This window comes from Nanorana parkeri, unplaced genomic scaffold (assembly GCF_000935625.1).
Source record: "Nanorana parkeri isolate BGI_ZX_2015 unplaced genomic scaffold, ASM93562v1 scaffold1416, whole genome shotgun sequence".
NCBI classification, from domain to species: domain Eukaryota; kingdom Metazoa; phylum Chordata; class Amphibia; order Anura; family Dicroglossidae; genus Nanorana; species Nanorana parkeri.
Window position 1 is genome coordinate 103925 of NW_017307684.1, and position 26549 is coordinate 130473.

General features: G+C 39.5%; 1 protein-coding gene across 2 annotated transcripts in view; it reads left to right on the forward strand.

The window, feature by feature from the left end:
* LOC108798153 (chloride channel protein C-like) overlaps positions 1 to 26549 on the forward strand; it is a 103101-nt gene that overhangs the window by 9854 nt on the left and 66698 nt on the right. Inside the window, exons 6-11 of one of the 2 annotated variants that reach the window (XM_018569883.1) lie at positions 1322 to 1565; positions 2767 to 2961; positions 6785 to 6876; positions 7149 to 7252; positions 9039 to 9210; positions 9957 to 10128. In XM_018569883.1, the coding sequence (XP_018425385.1) occupies positions 1322 to 1565; positions 2767 to 2961; positions 6785 to 6876; positions 7149 to 7252; positions 9039 to 9210; positions 9957 to 10128 (979 nt within the window). Of the gene's footprint in view, positions 1 to 1321; positions 1566 to 2766; positions 2962 to 6784; positions 6877 to 7144; positions 7253 to 9038; positions 9211 to 9956; positions 10129 to 26549 lie in introns of both variants that reach the window. The other variant, XM_018569884.1, reaches the window with a different exon arrangement.

Genomic DNA, 26549 nt, shown 5'->3' on the forward strand with positions numbered 1-26549 from the left:
CTCTTAATATAAACCTTCCTTTAAAAACTGCATGTTGTGTTTACTTGTGTTATCTTTGACTAATATTTAAATTTGTTTGATGATCTGAAACATTAAAGTGTAACAAACGTGCAAGACAATGAAAAATCAGGAAGGGGACCAACACTTTCACACAACTGTGTGAAAATAGTATATTTTAATAGTATAGTAAGTGCGTGCATGCTGAGTAATGTGTAAGGACAACATTCTACATATGAAAAAAAAAGCTCCCATGGAAACAAATTAAAAAAACATACTTACCTTACACCCCAATGTCTGCACATGAAAGGGCGAGTAGACATTCAATCACAGTGTAGGAGCATCTTATCGTGAGATTAGGGATCCTCAATGTTCCCAGGTTCTTGGCAGAAGGACTGTGACCTCACCCTCTCCTATGCATCACAGGTGGGGCTAAGTAAGGTAAATATATTTTTTAGCTTTTCTCTACGAGTGTTTTTTTTATAAACGTGGAATACAAATTTAATTGAGGGGTGGGCCACTATTTAATAAGTGGACCTTGCATTTTGATGCAAGGTCCAATTTACCTGTCAGACGCCGTATTGTATTTCCCCTGTCAATGTCTTCATCCTGATTTCTCCTCAAAGGGCTGGCCTCATCATTGTTCCTGCTTTACCTGCATCTATATCTTGCACGAAGATATTGGGCCAGCAGTAAATGCTTGTGTTCATCCAGTAGCCTTTAATTCTTGTTTCACACAGATCATCCTTCCAGTAGCCATAAAACTACAGTGCACAGTCTGAGTGCATCCTCACATTTTGCATTGTACAGGAGAAAAGGAGATCAAAGTGAAACACACATGGGGGCTTATTTGTAAATCTTCCACCCAGCATACAGCTAGGTGAATGCCATTCGCATTGCATTACCGACACTAGATGGGGCAAAGGAGCATTCTTATGCTCCTCGGCTCCATCTAGTGGTGGTAATGCCACCTATATGGTAGGTTGGAGATTTAACTTTAGCCAAAGCAGACTTTTTCATAGCTGTGGGACCTAGCAGCTTAAAAATGCCAGTGTTTGTTTGGCTGTATAAGAATTTCCAAATAGTATTTACTCTAATTATGAAAGAACATATGAATATATGGTTATCAGATTGATGTGAGAGAATGTAGAATGGCTCAGGACTTAGGGGATGCACAATATAAGGTTGGAAACGTACGACATACTGTATATAGTTATAACCCTTTTGATGGTCTACTACAGAAGATGGGCCATAATCATATTTCTTTTCAGAATGTAGGTGAGTTGTCTTTAAGTATGATTTTAGTTAACTGCTTGTTCTGCAGGAGGCAGTTTATCACCGCTGGTGCAGCTGCTGGAATTGCCTGTGTATTTCGGGCTCCTGTTGGAGGGCTTCTTTTTGCTTTAGAGGAGGTGGCATCCTTCTGGGACATGAAGTTGGCCTGCCAAATATTTTTCTGCTGTTTAATTGCGGCTCTCACTACAGAAGTGTTTTCTTCTTCTTTTGGCGGATTTGTATACCAGGGTTATTTTGGATTTTTCAAAGCTGAGCAAAGAATCATATTCTGGGTATGTATCTTGGTTAAATTAAATAAACCGTATAAAAGAATGTTAATACTCTGAAATATTTTCAGTTCTTTTTTTTATGATTCTTTGGTGATTCAAGGAATTCTTGCCAGGATTCACCTAGATTTGACATTATTTGCCTTTCAACATAATTAGAACCTAGGAAATGTTTTTTTCTGGCTCATGCTCTAGTAAGTGAATAGCAGCAATTGTGTCTTAGGCCTGTGGCGAATGTATGTTAGTTGAATACCCTTATCTGAAAAGTCCTATGTGCTTCTAGTGGACAGGTGTCCATTGGGAATAGCTAAATTTTCAAGGTAAGAGTAGGGGAACACAAATTTACAAATCCTGGTGAATGTGACAAAAGGAGAAGTTTATAACCAAATAGATACCTGATACAAAGCCATAAAATGATGGCTGAAAAAATGTGATCAATTGGTGGTTATATATAGGCTTCTATATTTTGTTAGTAGCCAGTAGGATACTACTAACTATGGGAACACCTTTTTTGTGCCCACAGTGGGTAAATGTGGTTCATAAGGAAAACAAAATTAATTATACAGCAGATACCCATAATTATAATTGTCATCCATTCACTCACTAGGGGTGACAAACTGGACAGTGAGTGTTTGCAGTTGTAGACAGCGCCTTGTGTCCATTTTGAAAAAGCCTGCATCTCAATGACACAATGCTTTTCTTGGGTACTTAGGAAGAATTTCTTCACATAATCTTCTCCCTTTGTGTGACCCCCAACCCCTTGCAAGTTCTAGACACAGTGCCTACATGTACCGAATGGGAAATCCAGTCATGCTCACACAATTATTGCTCCTGAGTGGGATGTATACTTTATATATGAACTTAGCCATACACCTGCAGCACAAGAGATGCTGCTTGGCAACTCATATGCAGGAAGTATGTAAATATTGGAAAGGGGATTAGCAGTAGTGAGGTTAATAACATCATACATGACATTCCTTAGAATGTGAAAGTATTTTCTTTTCAATTTCAAAAGCTTCAAGTGGGAATTGGATACATTTACAGGTAAAATGTTTTCCCTTTTGACTTTTGTTAGCAAAGATCTAATAATTATTTCATTTTACCTAAAAAAGCATATTTGAAATGACAAAATGATTGAATGTAGTAAGGACATAATTTGACATTTTCATTGATTTTAGTCTAACAGCCATCTTTTTGTTTTGTCAAGGTGAAAGACTTATTGGATATGAGTGTATTGGCCTTTATCCCCTGTGTCATCCTAGGTGTAATTGGTGGTTTACTGGGTGCCCTGTTTGTGTTTCTAAATGTAAGAATCAATAAAGTACGTCAAAAGCTGTTCAACTCAATATCTCACAAACTTCTCAGACAGCTAAGTAAGCTACTTGAAACTTTGTTCTTGATGGTGAGTAAAATCTGATTTTTCATATATCTTAATGAGCTTGTTCAGTTAACGTGTATATATATATATATATTTTGAAAAGCAATTGAATCTGCCAATAAAACAGTAAAGTATATCATGGTTACTTAACTATTTTTATAGTACAATTCTTCAGTCTAATGGAGAAGAAAGGTATTGTTTCAGATCAGGGGGCTGTTGTAATCTCTACATTTAAATAACTAACATTTAAAAAAGATGTATTAGATGTACTGTGAAACCACTTATAAGGGGCATGGTCTGTTAATGTAAACTCTGAAAAGAAAAAAAAAAAAGAATGTTCTTCATAACTGGGGAATTTGCACTTAGTAAATTAGGTGAAGCTCTGCTGACTTCCATCATCCAGTCATGTGCAAGCAAAAACAGTTTTTTTTAAATTGTCCTTGCTTGTGATTGGGTATGCTTTGCAAAGTGAATTTTCACCAAATTCACTAAGCTATGTGAAAATGTCCCTCCAAAGTGAAAATGCCCTTACAAAGTGAATAGCCCATTTTTTGTCTTTAGTAAATCAACCCCATAAAGTTTCTAACCATTAACCACATTATCTAAAAAGTTGAAATTACACATGGTGAACCTTGTGCTGAACACTGTAATGTTAGGGGAATCCAGCAGGATCGCAGGACACAGGCTTTGACCCGGAAGCGCCGACCGCGCGCGGGGGGGCGGTGCCGTGAACGAGCACATATAGGCGATCGGCGGGCTATGGACCCGCTGATCGCCTATATGTGAAACACCCGGTAACGGGTGTGTGCAACGGTCAGGTCTTTTCTGCCCGTGCGTGCCAGCTAGGGGGCGCGCGCGAGCATAAAAAAAATTGCCGCCTGGAGACGGCAACCCGCAGATGTAGCAGTGCCGTCCGTCCGTTTTTTTACTACGGGCGGACGGCAAGAGGTTAAAGGGACCACAGTCCAAACAGAGGGGAAATATAGCATCCTTCCAGGACCCAGCCCCGGTGTCCTGTACAACACCAATTGGTGGTGTTCACACATAGTGAATACATTAAATGTGTTCACCATGTAGAATTTCAAATTATGTTGTACACGTCTGTTCTTTAATGCTGGCAAAGGAAGGGGGTGTAAATTCTCTGGGGTTGATACGTGCAGATGATTAAATTAATGCAACCTATCCTCATTTACTAATCTAAGTGAACATACACTTTACAAAATTAACATACTCTATCCCTTCACAGAGCTGAACTGTACTGTCTAGGTGTTGGGATACACAAACATGTTAGGAAGCAAGGCCCTACAGTGGAGAATTTCTGGCATGTTTTGATATTCTTTAATTTGTAAAATTTACTAAATCTATGGGTACCACTTTAATGCAGTGTTCAATGTCATCAATGAACGATAAATGTTTACAAATAGTTGTTGAATTTTTTAAATTATGACACTTTTTTTTTTTGAAAAATTATTTTTATTAAAGTTTTATGTTACAAGTAACAACAGTTAACAACATTCGCACTCACAGCCGTGAGAGCACACATAGAATGCAACAGAACAACTCTGTACAACCCCTTACTAACCACGGGGAGTACTTGTATAAACATCAACATACCCCCCCCCCATCCTGCCCCGAATTTTGTCCAGATCATGTCTGATCAATGTGCACTCCACCGCCAGATGGTCTATTTTGGCTGTGAGGGCGATTTTACAGCCCTCTATGGCCTCCAGGATAGCTGTTGTCTCAGCCCTCTCCTTACTTGTGGTCGGTGGGGAGACAGGCTGCTCCGGAGGGGCCAGCGCCACCTCAGCAGCGTCTGCAGCTACTCCCTCCATGCACAAGGTCCGGCGTGAGCACTCACAGGGAGCAATGGACGGCGGCAAGATGGCGGCGGCGGGACACGAGGCCGCACGCTGGGATCTCCTCCAGCCACCTTTCGGGGTATTACCTCACTTGCCAGACCTAGAGGGCATATCCCCCTGCTCCGGACATCCACCGGAGCTCGGGTGTGAAGAACAGGAACCGAGTCTGCAGGATTAAAGCCGGATGAAGCTCAGTGTGGCGGCGGAGCTCCCTCAGACACGTCCGCTCTGCTTCACATCTCGGCCACGCCCCCCAATTATGACACTTTTTAATGCGTATATAGAATATTGACCGTCTTAGCGCTAAATGCTTCAGACCATCTCCTGCAGAATCTTTAATCCTTATAGACTCAGTGGCTACTCATCACAGAGATCTGGGATTCCCTTCAGCACATGCAAAGAAAAAAAAACAGAGCGCCTTCTCCATGTGTAGAATCATTATTACGCTTTTCAGGGGCACGCCCCCTTGGTCAGATCCGTGTTCTGATGAAGTGGGAATGCCCCAGACATGCATAAACTGAGGCATATAGCGGGGAGATAAGTCAGGAGAGGAAGTGATGATTGCTGTGCTTGCTACAAGGGTGAATTCCCTCTTGAAAATCCATTGTGACATTTTGATTATGTGTCAAAAAGGATTCTGCTACATAGACTTGTGAATATATTGTAAATGTTTTTGTATCCATTAATAAATGATTCTACACATGGAGGCGGCGCTCTGTTCTTTGTTACTTTTTTATGCATGCCCCCTTCGTGACTGACGACGTACAGTGTACGTCGCCAGCATCGGGGCTGTTTAAACAGACTCCCGGTGACTTTTACACGGGTCGGCTGGAACTATGAGGATGAGTGAAAAGCACTCACCTCATAGTTCTCCTTTAACTACTATCACATTATAGTCGATATTCCAGGAAAAATCTATATAAAATTGCTTTTAGGGGTATGCACTAACCAACTGTTTATACAGCAATTATAAAATGATGTAAGTCAAGTGTGGTCAAAATACCAAACTATCCTTTTCATTGCTTCTCAGAAAACAAGCTACAATTCTGAGGATCACTATGAATAAACAATTATTTATTAAACTAAAGAATACAAGCTGTGGAACAACTCCCCATGTGTACAACCACTCACACGTTTCACCGATCTGGCTTATTCATAGAGTTGCCTCTACAATTTAAGCCAGATTGAAACGCATGAGAGGTTGTACACATGGGGAGTTGTTACACAGCTATAATTAAAGGAGAACTATGGGGTTAGGGCTTTTCCCCATAGTTCTCCTAAGGATGTCCTCCCGTCACCCAAAGCTCATTATATACTGAGACGGCGCAGCCGGAACGGATCCCGTCAATTATGTCTGGATCCACCCAGCTGCGTGAGTAACAGCTGGCTCTGCCTATCTAGAGGCAGAGCCAGCTGTACCTGCCCCCTCCCCTGTCCCTTCAGCCACTCAGCGCTGGAGGATCGGACAGGGGAGGGGGCAATCCAGCCCCTCCCATGTCACGGCTCTCTGCACAGATAGAGAAGTGAGCGAGCGCCGGTATGTGTTCGCTCAGTTCCCGATCTACTGAGCCGACCTGTGACAGTTTCATTGTCACAGGTCTCCTTTAATTACTTTAATAAATAATTGTTTTATTCATTGTGATCCATGGAAGTGCGGCTTGATTTCTGAGAAGGATTGTTAAGTACGAAGGCGAACCGACTTCGTCTGCACCCTGTGGAATGATTCACAGTTGGATGTCGGTCTAAGAATTGGAGTGGTGGACTATCTGCACTATATCCTTTTCATTGGTTTGCAGTCTTATCAGTAATGGTTGAGCTTTATCGTATGTGTTCCTTGCACATAGTTTTACTACAGAGCAAAGAAAGACAGAAAGGTATACATATAATTGTTTATTATGAGGTATAATGTGCAATTGATAATGTTACTAACAAATTATGATGAAAGAAAATGTAATGAGTAATTTCTCATGAACATCTTGTTACAGTTTGTGACCATCACTATGACAGTATATGTGCCATATTTCTTCTCCTGCACTCCAGACACAACAACCACCCATTCCACCAACTCGTCTGGCCAGTAAGTATGTGAAAAGGTGGCATATTTTTAATAACTTACTCATCAATTAGAAGATAAACCTGAGCAGAGATCACTCTACTGATACACTAATCCAGTTTTTTTTGTTTTGTTGCTCTTGCTGCACAAACATCTGTGGTTGCATACTGATCCACTGACATGCCAAAAAAATGGACGTATTTTTACCACACTATTGGATGTTTCTATAGTATATGTGAAGTCAGGTGTGTTTGAGAATTGATATATTTATTTTTCTTCATCTCGCTTTACAACAGATCACATGATTCACATGGATTGTGGGATGTCTCAGAATATAACTGTCCGGATAGTTCTACGTTGTTTACACCAGGGGAATCATCCAATCATACTATAAACCAAGGTATTGCAGTGGGATGTCATGAAAAGAACGAACTCAAAATGTGTAGTTCACATGTTCCACAATGCTTTTTAGACCATACTATTGCTATCTAGAATGGCATATTTTAAAACATTTGTCCATTCATTATGTCATTAGGAAAACATACATTGTGTACCACGCCCCCACCTTCTACATTAAAACCTGCCAAGCCCTGACCATACAAATGCAAATGTGTAAAATATAAACACTAATTGTAGAGCTTTAAATGAAAACAAAAGAAAATCTTCCTACCATCACTGATGACATAAAGGGCATACAGCTCTATGTATTGCAAAAAGCTCTCAAAGTCCATTGTACGTCACAAATCAAAGTCTTTCTTCTATCCATTATAAAATGAGTAACAGGTGTTGTATAACTAAGGCAAACGAGGAAACTTCTGTGTCCAAATGAAAAAGTATTTTCTGTGCCTGAGAACAATCCCTAAACCCAAAGCTGTTTTACCTTTTTGTTTAAGGAAAGGCAAATATCTATTTGCAGGACATCCATGGCAGTACTCTTCCAGTAAAACTTTTTGCACTATCCCAGATTCCATATTTTCTGTGGTGGAACTTTTCTAGTTAGATCTATCTGAAATGTATAGAGATTTTGGCATATGCACTTTATGTCATCAGTGGTCGTGGGCAGTCAATGGCAAATTGCTTTTATAACTTTAGAACATCCCCTGCTGCTGGATCAAAGAAGTGATATGTGACAGATTTGGAGACTGAAGTCAGGGATTGAGCCAAGAATTCAGATAACCATATATATTGGCCTCTCTTCTCTATTTCAACTTATATGTGACCACTTCGTTTTACCAGACATCCACCTAAGGGTTCCATGTTCCAGCCTTGAAAAAAAAACATGCATTATCAATTTGAAAGTTTCAGGACTTCAAGAGAAACAATGATCACATTTTACAATGTAACTTTGCTTTACAATCCAAAATATAAATATACAATAAAAATTACAATGATGCCGACTGGACTAAAATAGGATTCTGTACAAATTACTTGACAATATTTCCAGATAAACACTTAAGATGTTAAGATCTTTATTTGTTCTTGAAACATGGCCTTGACATATCGGAGTTAAAGCAATCAGTAAAAATGTACCTTTCTTTGTTCACTATATAAATGGTGGACTAGTCTAAGCCCTCTTCTCCAGATATTAAAGATCAATACATGTAATACACTTTAATGCTTATGACAATAGTATTGCGAAAGCCCATTGTCCACTGCCTGAACATGTATGTCCTTCAATATGCTGATGCTGATATTTTGCAGCAAGTGTGCCATCATCTTGCTTATAACTTAAAGGAAGTGTGGAATGAGAGAAATCTGGCTGCTGCCAATAATAACCTTCTTCTGAAAATGCTATTTGTGTGTCTCTGGTTTTAGTACTTTGAGACAGAGACAAAGCATACAGCAAGTTGGAGAAGTGACATAACTCCTTACCTGTGTTATTCTGGAATAGCATGTCAAAGTATTGAAGCCATTGGATCAACATTACAGACAGGCAACTAGCATTTTCAGAAGATCAACATTTGTAGCCCAACTTCTTATCTTATGTCAGGTTTCCTATAAAATGTCACAAAGCACAGTAGCTATCTGCAAAACATTGTCCTCGATGACAAGTAATCTGTTGTAATCTATTTTTATGTTTGACTATAATAATGTTAAATAAGGTCATCAGTGTTTGTAAATCACACAATTAACAAATGATTATTGTTTTTATATTCAAATCACCTGAACTTTGTCTTTATTGACAGCTGCTGCTCTGTTGGTGAAAAATGGGAAACAAGGCATCATGCTTCTATTCCAGCGAGGAACTCATACAAAGTTTGGACTTCCAGCTCTGCTCACTGTTCTGCTTTTCTACTTTCTTGGTTCCTGTTGGACCGCTGGGACTGCAGCCTCAACTGGACTTGTTGTACCCATGCTGTAAGCAAACCACTCAATAATGTGATGTTCAAAAGCAGTAAGCCTTATTTTATGAACTAGATTGACAATATTGTTCTGACACTCTAGGCCACAGTACAGAGGCCTCGCCCCTAGTGTCATGTGATTATTTTAGTAAAAAAACAACTGCACATATTCATTGTTGCTGGTACCATGCTGTCTACTTTATATGCAAGGCTACATTTCAACTGTACAGACCAAAAAAACCCAAGAAAATAAGAGTTGATTTCATGTTTCCTGTACTATAACAAGTTTTCTGATGCCTATTCCTACACCCCCTCACTCTTCAGTTCTCTTGCTGTATTTAGCTACAAATGCCCAGAAGTCGTGAGAAGAGCGGAACAATGAAAGAAACATTTATCAGAGTTTGTACATTTTGAGACTTGGTAGCCCTTTACTCTGCTCTCCTAGGCTCAGGCCCACATGGTCCATTGAGGGTAATACAGTCCTGATGATCTGCATCCCTCCCCCTGCAGTTCACATGCTGAATTTAGCTACAAATGTCCAGAAGTAGAAAAAGAGAGAAACAATAAAAGAAAATGCATTTGTTTGTACAGTTTGAGACTTGGTAACGCCCTTATTTTTTTGCCCTAGGGTCAGGCCCAGGGCAAAAATGCAGTACTTTACCCAGTACTGGATGCAGTACTTTACCTAGTATTCTATATTCCATGCATAGCTTATTCTGCTATCTCATTTAGCACATCTAATACCAGGATTTTCCTCTACAGCTACACTGGCGCTCTCCTTGGGAGGATTGTTGGTAATATTTTGGTGTACATGTTCGGAGTCCAAAATGATGAGTATAGAGCGTGGATTGATCCTGGGCTTTTTGCAGCCATCGGTTCAGCAGCTTATTTTGGTGGTGTTTCCCGACTGACCATTTCCCTCACTGTCATTATGGTTAGTATAAGTAACTTGTGCATTGTGTCTGTACCAAAGCTAAAAATAAATGAACATGCAAGCCAGATAGGACAATATACATTTTAATATGGTATGTGGATAAGTTTGATAATGACTGGCTGCTTTTCTGATGATACATTACAGCCATAAGCTAAGCAGTCTAATTATGTTGATATATTATATGGGGGTGTGTCTGGCAATCAAATGATCTGTGTATATACATTTTGTCTCTCTCTATGAGTAACATCCCTATCAGTTTGTCAGTGACACTGAGCTGCGGTGCACCAGCTCCAGCACACTATTTTCCTAGTCCAGTTCTGATTTCAGAGATGGTGAGCAGTTAGCAGGAGAGGGTATCATTCACTGGTCTTTATTTATTGATGCTGTACATATGGGAGCATTTTTGTAACATGGATGCATCAGCAACAGAGGAATATCATGGTCTTCCCCATTTCTTCAGGGTTTATTGCAGCTATTAGACATGTGCACAGGCAAAAAACTTGTTAGCGGTAGTCTGCAAAGAGACATTAGACAAAAGAAAAAAAATTACTTTTTTTTTACAGTCTGCAGAAGAGAAAAAAAAAGCGTGATATTCCCCCTATTGATACCAGACCATTTAGGTCTTGTAGGAATGTTAGGAAGGACCCACCCAAAGTAAAAAAAAAAGTGCGTGGGGTTCCCCCCAAAAGGCATAACAGGCCCGTTAGGTCTGGTAGGAATTTTAGGGGGGAACACCACCACCAAAAAATGGGGGTGAAAAACGTTACATCCCCTGTAAAATTCCTACCAGACCCTTGATCCAAGCACAGGCCCAGCAGGCCCTTAACAGACCACGTGCCCTCAGCATTAGGAGGGTGTCCCCATGCCGATAGGGACAAGGGCCTCTTCTCCACAACCCTGACCCACACTTTAAGAAAAAAAACCTTTAATTGAAAAGAAAAACCCAGAGTAAATTTTTTACTATTACTTTTTTTTTTTTAAATGGATCCATCTATGTAATCCAGCATCAATCTTGATTCACAACGGCCGCCGACCTCCCGAAATAAAAAGAGTCCTGCCACACTACGACCTGTCCGAACCCGACGAAAACTCGCCTTAAAATGACATCTCTGGGCAGAATGTAAATAGATGGGCGGAGCGAGTCGTGATGTCATGGCTCGCCCTGCCCATTTGACATTCTCAGCTGTCATTGCACATGAATACAACAGCATTCGGGAGCTCCCGAATGTTATTTATGAGCTCCCGAATACCATTCGGGTCTCTGAGCTGAGGTGTCACAATACTATTCATATGACACCAATGCTTACAGACCGGAATGGCTTTTGGAGGGGGGATACTCACACACTTTTTTTTAACTTTGGGGGGGTCTCTCCTAACATTACTACCAGACCTAAAGGGCCTGGTATCAATTTAGGGGGGAACTGCACACTTTTTTAAAATCTTCTGCAGACTGTAATAAAAAAAAGTAATTTTTTTTAATTTGTATAATGTCACTTTGCTGCAACGAATATTCATCCAGAAACGAATATTCGTACACACTACCGCTAACGAATTTGTTCCAAATTTGTAGTTATCGGAAATTCGGATTTGTATTCATTCGCCATTTCTGTCATTCGGAGGATGGGATATATCTAAATCCCTGAATTTCTGAAAATTCGTCCGAAAAACTAATCTTTCCGAAATGAATCGCACATGTCTAACAGCTATACCAGACATACTGCCTTGTAGAGTCTGACTATATAATTATTTGGTATGTTGGTTATAGTGCTAGAGTAGTGTTGATCTCAATAGTTAGTTTGTCTTTGAGATTGATTTATATATCACAGGCTCTTTGCTATGGAACATGGTCTTTTTGTAGTTTGTGGTAATTACTATAAAGCTGGCAATACACTAGTAGATTTCTGCATGAACGATCGTACAAAATATCTATCTTTACCATCCGATAATGCCATCAGACACTTGACGAATGTTGAAATGTTGTTTGATTTTAATGATCGATTTTGGAATGAATGGAGTTTCTTGAACGAAAATCACATTCACTAATGGAATTCATTTTCCATACTGCTCCTTCAAGTTTTTTTGTCATTGAGGTCGAAATCGATCATTGATTTGACCGCATCAACTAATAGAAAGTCGAAAGAAAGTTATTTCGTACAAAAGTTATTTCTGAAATTTAAGCAGTGTATGCCCAATTTTAGACTTTGTAATACCATCAAAAAAGAGGTGGTGTGTGTGGGGTGTGTCATAGTAAAAGTATTCAACAACCTAGACCCTGAAGATGGGTGAAAAGCAGGAAGAGCAGATTCGATGTACATTCTCAGGACTCAGTAAGAATATATCTAGGAGACATATTAAAAAAATTATTTATTGGGCTCAGCACTTTAAATCCCACACTTCTTTCGCTTTAGTTAAAAAGAAAAACAAACATTTTCAGAAGACAAATTCACAATCTCCAATACCCATGAATGTCAAATTTGTACTTACAATCTGCCATAGGCTCCACTGCTAGGTTCCAACTCCATAACAAATTACAGCCCCAGAGAAAACATGTGTTACTTTCTGGCTCAGATTGTGAAGGTGGTGTTATGGGACAGCAGATTTGAATGTGGCAACAATCTCTTAAAAGAACGTCTGGTGCATACTTATTATCCATACTGGGTCCAAAAATGTAGTTATTCTTGGCTTCTGATTTATAATCTTCCATTTGGAAAGGACCAGTGTAAACAAACTCCAAGCGTTTGTGTGAAAGGAAATAGTCAGCTATTTATCATATGTGATAGTTGCATTAGCATGTGGTGATGAAGGATATTATTCTAAAATATATCAAAACACAATTATTCACAGGCTATTTGATGATGGTACAGCATTATGTGTATGTGTATATGTGCAAGCACCAATTTGCAATGTGGAATGATTGAAGGGATTTCTTGCCATGTGGATTGTCTCCATATTCCCTGAAGAAGATCTGTCAGATCTTGTTATAACACATTGGAAATACCTAATTAACAAAAAAAAAGCTCTTTGAGCACTTATTTAAATTTCTAAATATTTAGTAAGACCATATGGATACTACATGAAAAAAAGGGTGTAGGACTGCACTGGGCATATTCATAAACAGCATAACAGAAACAAATCAATGATTATTGACAAAATCACTACCAGTATAAAGAAGTAAAATAGAAGTGACATTTCAGGACTGAACAGCTGTTCCAGTGCAGATCGGTTTTCCTGCACATACGATTTGCGATGCCCATCTGCCCTGGAACAGCTGACAAAGCGTTGGAATGCTTCACCTATTGGTGGTCACATATACCACCGCTGAAAAACTGGGCAGGATTACATTAAAATGTGTGAGCATGTGACCGGTCACACATTCTAACGTAGTCTCAAACTTTGATAGAACAGAGGCCTTGTCTAATCATTTAATCAGAGAAATAGATTATAATAGGTAACATTACATTGTAATGTTAAATGACATAACAGCACACAACCCTCGGCCCCCCTTCCCTCTCCTCTCTCCCCCCTCCCCGCTCGGACTCACCCAGCCAGAGCCTAACAGCATCTCAGTCCTCAGACAGACGGTGTGTGCAGGGGGCAGGTCATGTGACTCACTACTCCTCTCCCGTCGCCTGTTAATACGGACGCGGCAGTGCGGGGCCTCGGTATTCTAACACCGGGACCCTGCACTGCCCCATATTCCACCGGGGGGGGTGCCCAGGACCAGACCTCACTGGGCCCCCCCACAGCCTCAGTATTCCGTTAGAGTTAGAGGTCAGGTCTCACTGGCGGTGTACTTTCAGCACACTGCAGCCTAATCTATCACTACACTGCTACACTCACTCATTTGAATTGCACTTTGCTTCTATCCATCCGAAGTAGCGGTAAATGTAGCGATAACTCATGATTGCATGGTTTCTGTGAGTAATCAGTTTCAGGTAATGTGCCTTTTTAACGGTCTTTCAGGTTAGAAAACATCTTTGTTTCTTGAAAGTGCATACAGGTATTCTAATACAGGTTTTCAGAGCAAATTCAGAGAGCAGCTTCCTTCCTCTCTGTCTGACCTTTCTTGAGCCTGATTTCTAGAGCATGTGTTCGCCTGCAAGAGAGTTAACCCTTCAAACATCTATGCTGACAAGCTTCACCTGATAATTGTTAAATACATATTAGAGTCTTTTCTTAAAACTCAGTAATTTACAAGTCCATCCATACTTGTTTTCGGTTCTATTGCAAAACATATGTTTCATAATCATTTTGATCTGTACGATATTTAGCACGTTATATGACTTGCGTTTCATGACACCTTTTATACATTATTCTTCCAAGATTTCCAGCATACCAGTACCCCAAAGTGTATGTTAGGTTTGCTATATTATTTTTGGTTGCCACTTTAACCATGATAAAGTTAAATAGGCCACACTGATACTTTTAGGTAAACTAGTCACGTGTTAATTGAAAAAAAAAGGGGTAAATTTTAGGACTGCAACTAATGATTATTTTCATAATTGATTAGTTAGACGATATTTTTTTCGATTAATAGGATGGAAAATGTATTTACATGTTTAAATAATTATGTAATATTATTAATTATTTAGTTAATTAGTAATTAATACATATTACTTTTCTGGGGGAATCAGAATGGCTGCATGCTTGAATCCGCGTCCTAACGTATGGTTTCATACATGTGAGCCGATTGGGTAGAGATGACATTTTTCATCTTGCCTAGCAAATGCAGGAGAAGATATTGCTGGACCCACTGCACACAAAGCTGTGCAAATTGCCGCTTTCCTTTGCTGCGCGTAGCTCCATGTGCAGTCTGTCATACGCTTCACAAGCTTTAGAGCTGGTTTACATCATCTCCAGTGTGTTCTGGCACGGTTCATGGCCGGAACGCACTGGATCACATAGTGGAAGCCTCCTTGTGTTCTGGGATGGAAGGGAGCGTGCCAGTGCCATTCAAGTCAATGGCACCACTGACACACACATGCAACACATAATACATACACAGCACACATACAACACATAGTACACAATACTTAGACTTGTTGTACATCTCTATTCAGCCTGTCCACAATCCACTATGAGCAGCCCGGGGAGGAGGAGGCTGAGACATGAGGGAGGCTGCGGATCCCAAATGGGAACAGTCCCCGCTCCCGGGATTCTCGGTGATGTTGGAATGGCTTCATTCGTCCCATGGAGGAGGTCATCCAGGGGAGGCCCTATTCATCCCGGGAAGGAAGGAGGAGAGGAGGAGGCCACAGGTCCTCGGGCAGTGCCCAATTTAATTAGTTAGTGTTCACAATCATGCGAGTGAGGCGGGGAGGAGGAGGAGGGTGCAAGCAACTTATCGAGCGACCAACTAATCGATAATGAAAATCGTTGACAACAATTTTAATTATCGATTATTATCGACTTTATTGATTAGTTGTTTCAGTCCTAGTCAATTTTATTGGGCATCCTATACCACGATATGCCATGCATTGCGTTGAAATTCTGCTATATGATAACGTGTTGTCAAGCCTGCCATACAGTATATGATGCCATGTATTGTGTTGTAATTCTGCCATATACTGTATGATGACATGCTTTGTCAATTCTGCCATAGTTTCATGCCATGTGTTATGCTGAAAGTTTGCTATATGATATGTCTTGTGTTGAAATGCTATATATGTTGTCATGCGTCGTATTGCAATCCTGTTATTTTACCTGTGTTACTCTCTATTGTGATATATCTTTGACAGACTCAACCCTCTCTGCTTAAACTGGGACATGATGGTTTGCCTTAACTTGTTTTGCTTCACCATTAAAGGGGTTACCTCGCCAGGTATGCGCATGTTGTTTTTTATTGTTCTTATTTGTGATTTTATTGCTATTATTAAGGGCCCTTGGTGGACTGAAATTTGTTAGCAGTCTTTGTAACTGCTTCATGCCTTTTCAATAGGAGATTCCATTAAGAGGATTCCTATGAGTGCCAGCTCTTTTCCACACCTGTGCCATGATAGTACTGGACAGCCAGTACAAATTGGTTTATGATTTCATGACTTATTGAACACATAGGGTAACCTGATCCATTCCTTTCAGGTTTTGCACAAATTTAAGGTATCTTTATTCATTGTCCTATTCTGTTGACTAGGTTGTGTTGTTTGTGCTTTTCAAAATCTTATACTCGTCTTGGAACTATTCATTTGACTAATTGAGTTGCTGTTTTGGCCTCCCCTGGCCCACTTCCAGGCACATTTCTTTCTCAGCTTACAGAGGCCTTGTCCGATGTCTAGTGCTCTTACTCAGCCACTCGATGCCTCACATTGTGTTCCCCCTGTCTCACCTCTAGGTTTCCAGGCCTGGTGCAAGGTGTAGTGCTCTCACTCAGACATCTAAGGCCTTACGTTGTGTCTTCCCCTGGCTCACTCAAAGGTACATCTCTCGGTGTACCAACACCTTTTCTGAGGTCTAGTCCCCTCACTCAGGCACCCGATGCCTCACGTTGTGTTCTCCCTGTCTCACTTCTGGGTACCCAGGCCTGGTGCAAGGTGTAGTGCCCTCGCCCAGGCACATCATGCCTCATTTTGGGTGTTTCCTTTTAATTGGTTGTTGGCCCCCACTTCTCTCCATACCAGTCCCTAGGTTCTGTTTGTCTTGCCTAATTGTTACATTTTGTGCAGCCTGTCCAAGCAAGTTTTTAAGAAATTCATCACTTGGGGCTAACTTAACCTCGGTCATGACCACTAGGCCTATGGCCAGAGTATTTTATTGACACTTGTATTATTTTCCTAGGTTATCATGTTGGATCGGCTGTATCCAAGCCTAAGTTTGTATGTCTTCTGTACATTTTATAGATAGGGAGGCATCTTATTTACCCCGAGTCAGTCCTCACATGGTGTATCTGATATATCAACATCTGCGTTTGTCTTGTGAGTAGTTTCAGCCCTCTGTCAGCGCAAGTGAGGTTTCAAGCGTGTAATGATAAGTCTAGTCCAAGTCTTGCTCTAGACCAGTGTGTGTTTTTGTCATGTCATGGTTATCGTCTGCCTGCTTGCACATATTATGGTATTCCTAACTCCGCATTGCACCAACTCTGTGCTGGAGAAGCTGCATTTACAATGGCAGCCACGTTAAGTTATTGTCCACGGTACTTTTATTACATATACGTAAGTTGACATTGTCTTAGCATTTTCAAGTGAGTGCAAGCAAGATTTTATATACTAACAAGTGCTTTTTTGCAACTTAATCTTGTGGTACAACTCCACTATGTTAATACCTGGCGTGGGCCACGTCAAGTTAATTCACGCATTTCAGCAGTTATGCTCATTTTTTTGGATAGAAGACATAGGTTGTGGTTCCTCTCTAGTATGGACATTGCTTGTTGGTTAATGCTGCCACTGCAGCTTCTTATCATGCTTGTCTGGCCTTGTTAGAGGCCTTTTAGCTATATATAGCTAACTGTGCCAAAACTGAGGTGGCCTTACTTGAATATGAAGTGAATTTCAGGAGATTTCAGGCATTGCCAGCTGTGTAATATATGCCTATCTGCATACATTTCTTGGGAGTACTGCCTGAAGCTGCTAGTACTTAATACTCTTCTTTGGTGCTTCACATGCTGATCACAACTACCGGCTCTGTGTTAATGAGGCCCAGTAGGCTGAATTGGTACTGTCCATGGGTAATTGTTCTTGTACAGCAAAGGCCAAGTGATGATTTAGGCATCCAGTAGGTGGGCATTTACTTACAGACCTGCCATGTGAAAATAGCATTTAACCAAGTCCTTTCTCATTTTGAAGAGGCTTATTTACAAAACTGAAATAGGTGATTTATATTGAAGACCATAATAGATCGACAGGGCATAATGGGTTCATCTTATAGGAAATATCCATCTAAAAGTTTAGCAAATGAACATTCAAAAAAGAAGAAAGATGAAGAATATGATTAATGCAAGCTGAGAAAATTCAATCCTTTTCATTTGAATTCAGCTGTGCTCAACACACTATGAAATTAATGTATTTTACGCCTATATGAACAGTGAAATATGGCTCTACTTCTTTGTGTTTCTGCTCTTCATAAGGAGTCTCTAAGATTATTTCAACTTTACAGGGCATAAAAATGTGTTTGAAGAGAAAGCCGTCACAGTCATTCCAATTAACAAAGTGAAATCACTTATGCTTTTGTTTTCTTTTTTGGCAACATTATCTTTCATTTATAAGTACCCTCTTGGCAATCAAAGGAATTATTACCATTACTGTGGTAATAGCAGTTCATCTGTTTTCATAATGGTGAATAAGAGCATAATAGCTTATGAGATGCAAAGTTATACTCATTTGTCGCCACTTGGCTGTGCTAAAGTACATAACATTGGAGATCTTTAACTCGACAGCGCTAAAGACAGAAGAACAAAAGCAACCAACAGCAGCTCTCCTACAGTAACGGTAACTTCAATCATTGATGGTTCAGTGACTGAACCGATACAAATGTGTTTTCTTTTCCCTGACATCTAGAGAAATGTAATGAAATGTATGACCCACTGAGTTTCTTTTTAACACATGCAGCAGTGAGAGCTTCATGAAAAGGTCCCTTGAATTATTGTATTTCTTGCAAAGTTTCATTGACAGCGAAAAAGGGGACGTGTGGAATGACAGAACAGAATGGCACAGCGGTGTTCAGTGCACTTTATGAAAATCAAGTAATTTAAACAATACCGGTAATAATAGGCAGCCGAACACACCTGCACTGTGAAGTCAGCGGGCTTTGCTTGCAGACTTTACTGAGTTTCATGTCACTGGAAGCATGGGGCCTATAAATAAACCTTGATGTTGTCTGCTCAGTCACCTACAAACAGCATGCAGAGAGATTGACTGCTTTAGATTACATCTAAGATGTGTTTGCCTGTCTGTGGCTGTGGAGCACAGATAGCTGCAATTTCATATACATGAATAGATGAACTGGATAAGAATCACATTTTCCCTTCAGGAGAGAAATGTAGTCCTAAAAAAATTAGAGCTTATTTATGCATATCGGTTCTCTTCAGAGCTGCTGCCATGGGGAGACATTAGGAGGTAATGCTTCTCCAAAATAAATGATGTCTCCTACCTACATATCCTTCAAATAACATTTGCTAGTATGTCTTCCATAGAAAGGATGCCCGCTCATTAAAGACACAATGCTTTATTCTGGTCAGTATCTAGAGCCAACCCCTATTATGGATTTAGTGTACCATCTACTACTACCAAATAATGTCATTTAAAAAAGAACATATATGGTATATTGAAATAGTATTGCTATTATTCATGTATTATAAATCATATGTTTTAACTTATATCACTTTAAGAGACACTGTCACCTTGCTCATGTTGGCCAAAGTGACAATGTCACAGTAAAGGGCACTCCCCTCCCTCTTCTATTCATGTAACTATCAGCTTTTTCCTACTCTGTCTGCCTTACTCAGACAACGCATCCCACACAGTTGCTACCTTTTGTATCACTTGCTCTTCCCTTTTAGATTATAAACTCTCACAAGCAGGACTCACAAGCAAAGTGCTGTGCAAACTGTTTGGGCTTTATAAATCTTGCATAATAATAATGACCTCTTACGCTCTCCCGGACATAGAGAATACCAAGCACTTTGCGGTAAGGGAGAGCATGCGACTTACCCCCATGTAATATTGCCTGGGCCTACCCAATCGTTAGGCTCCAGCACTGTTGCATAACTCCCTTGAGTTGCCCACATAGCTGTGAGGGAACGCAGGGAAGGAGAGTATAAGCGGGTTAGGAGTAACCCTTTGTAGACCCACTGTCACTTTGCCCTGGCTCTTTACATCCTAACATATAACATGAAAATATATATGAATTGCTAGAATATGATCATTCACTGCCTGGGTTTCACTTACATTTTACTACAACTAAACTAGAAACATATATTACCTACTGGTGTTTTTTCCATCCTAAAGCCTAACATCAGCCATTTTTTTTTTGGTTTCGAGGTGGAGAAACCTTAGAATCTTATTGCTGTTTGTGTCCACATTTGGGAGATTTCTCCTTAAATCTTATCTTTCTAACAGGTGCTAAATAGCATAAGAAGTGAGGGAAAAAATCTCTACACTTTATGTCTATTTGATGGAAGCCAGACAGAACAGGTGACGAGGGGGTAGCTCCCACAATAGGGACACAAGCAAAAATAATAACACATTTTTTAGTTTCGTGAGAAAAGTTTTGTATTAAAATGATGAGCACATTTCTTTTTCTGTCTTTAAATCAAGAGAATATTGCATTTTTATTTTACATTGTACTTCAAATTCTCCTGAAAGGAGGTTTTTAATTGCTGCCTGTGTGCCTATAAGGTTGCTCTACCCTTGCTTCCTGTCCAATGACTGGTGTTAGAATAGAAGGAGAAGAAAAATCTTTTCTGTGGGGATCCAGACAGCATTTAAAACTTTACAATATTTCCAACTCTGACACATGCAATCCCAAAAACAAAAAATAAAGACATGCCTAGAGCTATATGTAAACCCTGTCACTAAAATGTCTCATTAGTTTAACATATTATAGTAATTTCAAAAGTAGTTTTCTATATCTTTAAATCTGCAGCGTTCATTGAAAATAATACTGGTGTTCCGGCCATCAAGGTTCTGGTTCATGCACTTTCTGTTATAGGGTAACAGCACATGCCACTCTTCCAATTGTGCTCCTGTATTGTCTCTCTGTCATTTATTCTTCTGATGGAGACTACAGGTGCTATTTTAATGCATAATATGCAGACATGTTCCTGCAGCAAGTACAAAGCATAGGATCAGTATACATTAGGCTAATACTATAGGTTTGATTTACTAAAGGCAAATAGGCTTTTCACTTTGCAGTGGAATTTCCCTTAAGCTTAGTGAATAAAGTGAAGCTCTGCTGACCTCCGCCATCAAATCATGTGCAAGCAAAAACAAAGTTTTTTTTTTTATTCTGCTTGCAAATAATTGGATATTCTTTGCAAAGCGAGTTTTCAATATATTCATTAAGCTAAGTAAAAATTTGCCTTGCAAGGTAAACAGTCTTTTTGCATTTAGTAAATCAAACCCCATCACTTATGATTGAGGACGTATAGGTTAACCTCATTTCTATCTTGCAACCTGTCATCAAATTTGACTGACCAGACTTTAAACAATTCGACCACTTTTTGTTCCAGAGTTTGTGCTAATAAGATTTATTGAGTCACAAAAGAAAGTAATGTGTAAACAGTCTGGTTGGTTGTTCCAGTGGGAATTTGACAACAGCTCATAACAAAAAGAACACTTTACAGCCATGTGTGTGGTCAACATTATTTTTTTGGACATCCCTTTAAACTTTGTCTTCCCGTACTTGATTCATGGGGCGGCATGATTCATAATCCTCTCTGGGAGTGTCAGACACTATTAAGAAAGGATAGCAGCTAGGACATGCCTTGTGAATGCTATATTTTAAGACAATGCTGTTTAAGGTTTTTTTTATAACCCAGATGGATGATTTTGCATGAAGAAATAGCTCTAGATATGATGTAGATGAGTAAAGCCATTGGTTGCATGAGTAGTATAACTAGGGGAAGGTTGCTGCTATGTGCTAGGAAGGTGATACATTATACAAAAAAATGAAAATGTGTCTTTATGTGTGTAAGGTCTGTTCAGCTAGAAATTGAGGATCATTTTAAAGTATATTTCTAGCCAAAGTTTTTTTAAAATGTTGGATAAGGAAGGGGATAGTTAAAACCCCTGTCAGTTTTTTTTCCCTACCATCTGTGTCTCTTTGGGTAGACACAAGAGGAAGTAAGAGGAAATATTTTCAAAGTGAGTGAAATGTCCTCTTAGATAGTTCTCTCCAGAACATTTGTCTTAATTAGAAGATTTCCCCTCTATTCCTCTTCTGGCGACAAATGGAAAGTGTGGATATTCCTATCAGGAACACAGACATCAATAATAACCTAAGCATGGTGTGGAGTTTATGAGATACCATTCATTGGCTATTTATAAAGAATTTGCAGGGCCCTGCGAATACCTGTGAATGTTTGTTTGGGGCAAATAATGCCAAAATAAAACATTCCTAATATATTCTTTTGTTTGAATGTACTGTGGTGTAATAGTACATTATGTCCACTAGACGGAGCTGAGGAGCATAGGAGATTTCCTATGCTGTGCAGCTCCATCTAGTGGCCAAAACGTGACTATACATTCAAACTGGAAAAAATATATTAAGAATGTTCCTTTTTTTTTACATTAATCAACCAAAATGAAAATTCACAGTGATCGCAGGGTGAAGGGACTGGAGAATTGTTTATAAATAGACCCCAAAGTGTATTTTCATGATTGTTGTCAAATTTGAGAAAACCCCCACTATATGTTTGTTCTATGTTCCTATTCATACAACATATCTAAGAATAATTTAAAAAAATCGTATCTTTTACATGTTTCTGTTTATCAGGCTTTTGCAGGCATCTCTCTAGATTTCAAAGTAACAGGAAACTCTGGCAGTCCCCACAGAACGATTAGGGACAATCACTCACAATGGATGCTGCTCCTTGATGTTTAAAAGTTTTAACTTCATGCAGAATCAGCTGGTTCCCTGAGAACTAGCCCTGATATCCTGTTTTAGGGTGGCTCCTTTCCCCTGCAGGGTCCTAGAGAGACACCGTTGTCTGTGCTAGTAAGCTATCTGTGTTTCCACAAACACACAGGCACAGCAAGGCAAGTCACACCTGAACTCCATGCTCCCTCTCCTTTTTCCTCCCTCCTTCCTCCTCCCTTCTCCCTTTTCCAAATAGTACAGGTGAAACTCGAATAATTAGAATATTGTGCAAAGTTCATTTATTTCACTAATGCAACTTGAAAGGTGAAACTAATATATGAGATAGACTCCACAACCTCAAAAAAGTAGATTATTACATGCAATCAATAAAACAAGGATTGTACATAGAACAATATCGGACCTCTGAAAAGTACAAGCATGCATATGTACTCAGTACTTGGTTTGGGCCCCTTTTGCAGCACTTACTGCAATTACTTTTGCACGATATTCTAATTATTCGAGTTTCAACTGTATATGGATAGTTGCTGGAGACTGTGCTGTCCCTTGTGATCTTGTACTGGACAGGAAGTTCAGGGAAGTGGGAGCTGGGAGCGTGGCAGCCAGCTGGTCATAAACATGATGGCTGTAAGAGCTTGGCTAAACATTTAAAGAAATAGTCTGCTTGGCAATGTATATTTGTTTGATCTGGATTCATTATTGAAAAAAGTTTGAGAGTTTAATATCACTTTAACTCTAAACTGTCTAATGCATTTAACAGACAAAAACAAATCAATAAATAAGTAAAGGATTTAAGAAGCACATTCTGGATCCCACAATGATTATTATCTCTAAGATAGATACATACAAAATTAATGCTGACGATTTTTGTGAGTATAAAACTGAGCATCCTAGATTCACTTAGATTGAATCCCCCCACCACACACATTTAACAGTTTCTCAAAACAGTAGTTTATTTCCAACTGTGCAGAGTTTTCTTGCTGAAATATTTCCTGCGTTGGTCATGATATAAGAATTCTGACTTTCCTTTTCTAAGAGAAAAACGTAAAACTTTCTGATCCCGTATACAAAATGAAACTGACCCAAACCCCATTGAGAGAGAGATTTACTGAAGCAAAGTTTTTCTGGCATTTTGAAAATCCACAATATTACTTTTTTATTGAGCTGATTTTGCACTGGCATTTTCCCAGCTGCATGTAAAAGAATATTTATGTTCCTAAATCAAGCTGTCTTTAGCTAAGGAGTAAAGCTGAAGAACTTCTTTGATTAATTCCCCCTAACCTCCCCAAAAGAACAAGCTGTTAATTTAATTCATCTAACAGATGCTTGGGAGATTTTTTTCAGTCAAACGGTAGTTTATATGATTTTTTGCCTCTTATACGGGAGCTTTTTGTGTTTATGGTGCCCACAAATATGTACTTAATGAAAATCTGCATAGTAAATTTGTCACTGCAAAAGTCTGTCGCGTGGATGTAGACAGAGGAGGTATGAAGTGTGCTGGTGCCTAGTTTATGCTGATCTATTTGACTCACAGATCCACTGTGTCTCTGGTTACATGGGAATTCCCAACTGGGATATCAACATACATTGGGGTTTTATCATGCTGGCCAGTTGTGGAATTTAAACTTTAGCCCATATTTCAGTGTATGTTTAAACCAAACTTTTCTTTTCAGTTTTGAATAAAGGGTTAAACCCTTGTCCTTTTATTTTTTTTCTGTGTCCATTTGGTTAAAATTTCCCTTTACTTCCAGTCCTAGAAGTTGAAAGGAAATCTCTCCAAAATAAGGGACATTTCCTTTTTTAAGCAGTTGTCACTGGAAGAAGCCATCCCATTGGAATAGTCACCATTGAAACTTCTTCTGGTAACAACCGTAACATTTTGGATTTTTCTATCACTTTCTATCTCAGTGACAGTGGTCATCAGGATTGATGAACAAAGGTTAATGTGCCACATGGAGGCACAGACAACAATAAAAACCCTTCCCCACTCTATCCAAAACTAACAAGAAAATATGGGTTATACATATACTTTAAAAACAGCTGGCCATGTAATAAAAGACATATGTAAAACGGCACCAACATACTGTATGTTTGAAGGACCACAGTATAAAAAGAAATGTGCACTTCATGTCTTGGTCTACAACTGTAAAGTTCCTTCTACATGTTTGACATTTAAAAGAAAATGTATCTGTCCGCTCGCTCTATTTGAATATGAAAAGGAAATTAAAGGGTTTTTGTTACATTCTTTATTTCTTTTGCTCAGTACTAAAACATCTTTTTTAAATATTTTGAGATAAAGATATGATATATATTTACCTAAATTATATCTGAAATGTTGCAAATGAATATTTTCTCTTTGGGAACCCCATAATGCTCTTTGGACCCTATATCATTGGTGATCCCTGTATTAAATGTTTATTTTTAAGATAAATATTTTGTTAGTAAAAAGTATAAGCCATAAATAAATCAGATAAAAACATATAAATATTTAAAAATGTAGATGAAATTATTCAAAAACCCCACATTTTTCCTTTAACTGCTTCCCGGCCGGCCAGGAGCTTCCTGGATTTAACAGGCCATGTATACGTGCGGCGCGCGCGAGCAGGAAACAATGGTAATTTAAAAACAGGCAGCGATCCGCCGGCTACAGAGCCGGCGGATCGCTTGTATAAGCTGCCGGCGTGTGTCCTCCCTCCGCGGCCCCCCCTCCCGTTGTCACGCTGGTCCCGGGCTCCGCTGTGCCCGGTGTGAGCCCAGGACCAGCATAGTGATTCTCTGACAGGGGTCCCCTCTCCGCTGTCAGAATGCGGAACTGATGTATATTACATCACTTCCGCATTCTTGTGTCACTCTCCATCTTCAGATGCTGGAGAGAAGCTGATGAAGGGGGGTCCTAGGTGACATTAGGGGTCTTGGAGACCCCTGATGTCTCCATAAAGAGGACCTGTCACTTGTTTTGCTATCACATAAGGGGGTTTCTTAGCCCCCTATCTGATAGCAATAAAGTTAAGTGAAAAAAAATAGGAAAAAAAATTAAAGTCCCCCCCCCAAAAATTTTAAGTTACACATAAAAAAGAATGTAAAATTTGTTTTTTTTAAGTTCCCACCCATACATACACGCATGCAAACATGCGTCAGGGGCGCATGCCTGCGAAAACGACGATTGCGCCCATTACGCCGCACATGCTACATATCGCCGCGAACGTCGCAGTAAGAGCAATAATTCCAGGGCCATCAATCACTGATAACACTAAACTGATGAGCTATAAAAGCTTTTAAAGCGTCGCCTATGGTCAATTTTGAGTATGGTAGTTTTTTGCGATTTCGCGGGTGCGCGCAATTTGTAAGCATGACATGTTTGGTGTCTATTTACCCGACGTGACCCCGTCTTTTATATTTTACCAAAATAATTGGGTAATAATAATTGTTTCCTAACCTAATTTAAAAAAAACACTTTTTTTCCCCAAAGTTTTCGGAAATTTTCTCGAAATATAGTAAAAAATAAAAACCGCAGTGGAGATTAAATACCACCAAAAGAAAGCTCTACCTGTCCCCAAAAAATGGTATAAAATGAATTTCAGTACAGCGTTGCATGACGGAATAAACGTCAGTCAAAGTACTGCAGCGCTGAATACTGAAAAATGGCCTGGCCAGGAAGAGGGTGTAAACACCTGGTCAGCAAGTGGTAAATAAGAATGAGGTTACAGTATAACAGCAGTATACACATGAGTATTCATGACATAGTGAGCCACTAATATATAAGCACTAAGCAAGTTTGTCATATTTGTTAGATTATTTATACTGGAAACATTTTCAGTATACTAAACTGACTATTGATTTGCTTTGAATGGTCATTCGCAGTATAATATAGTAACTCATGTCACAATGTACACAGA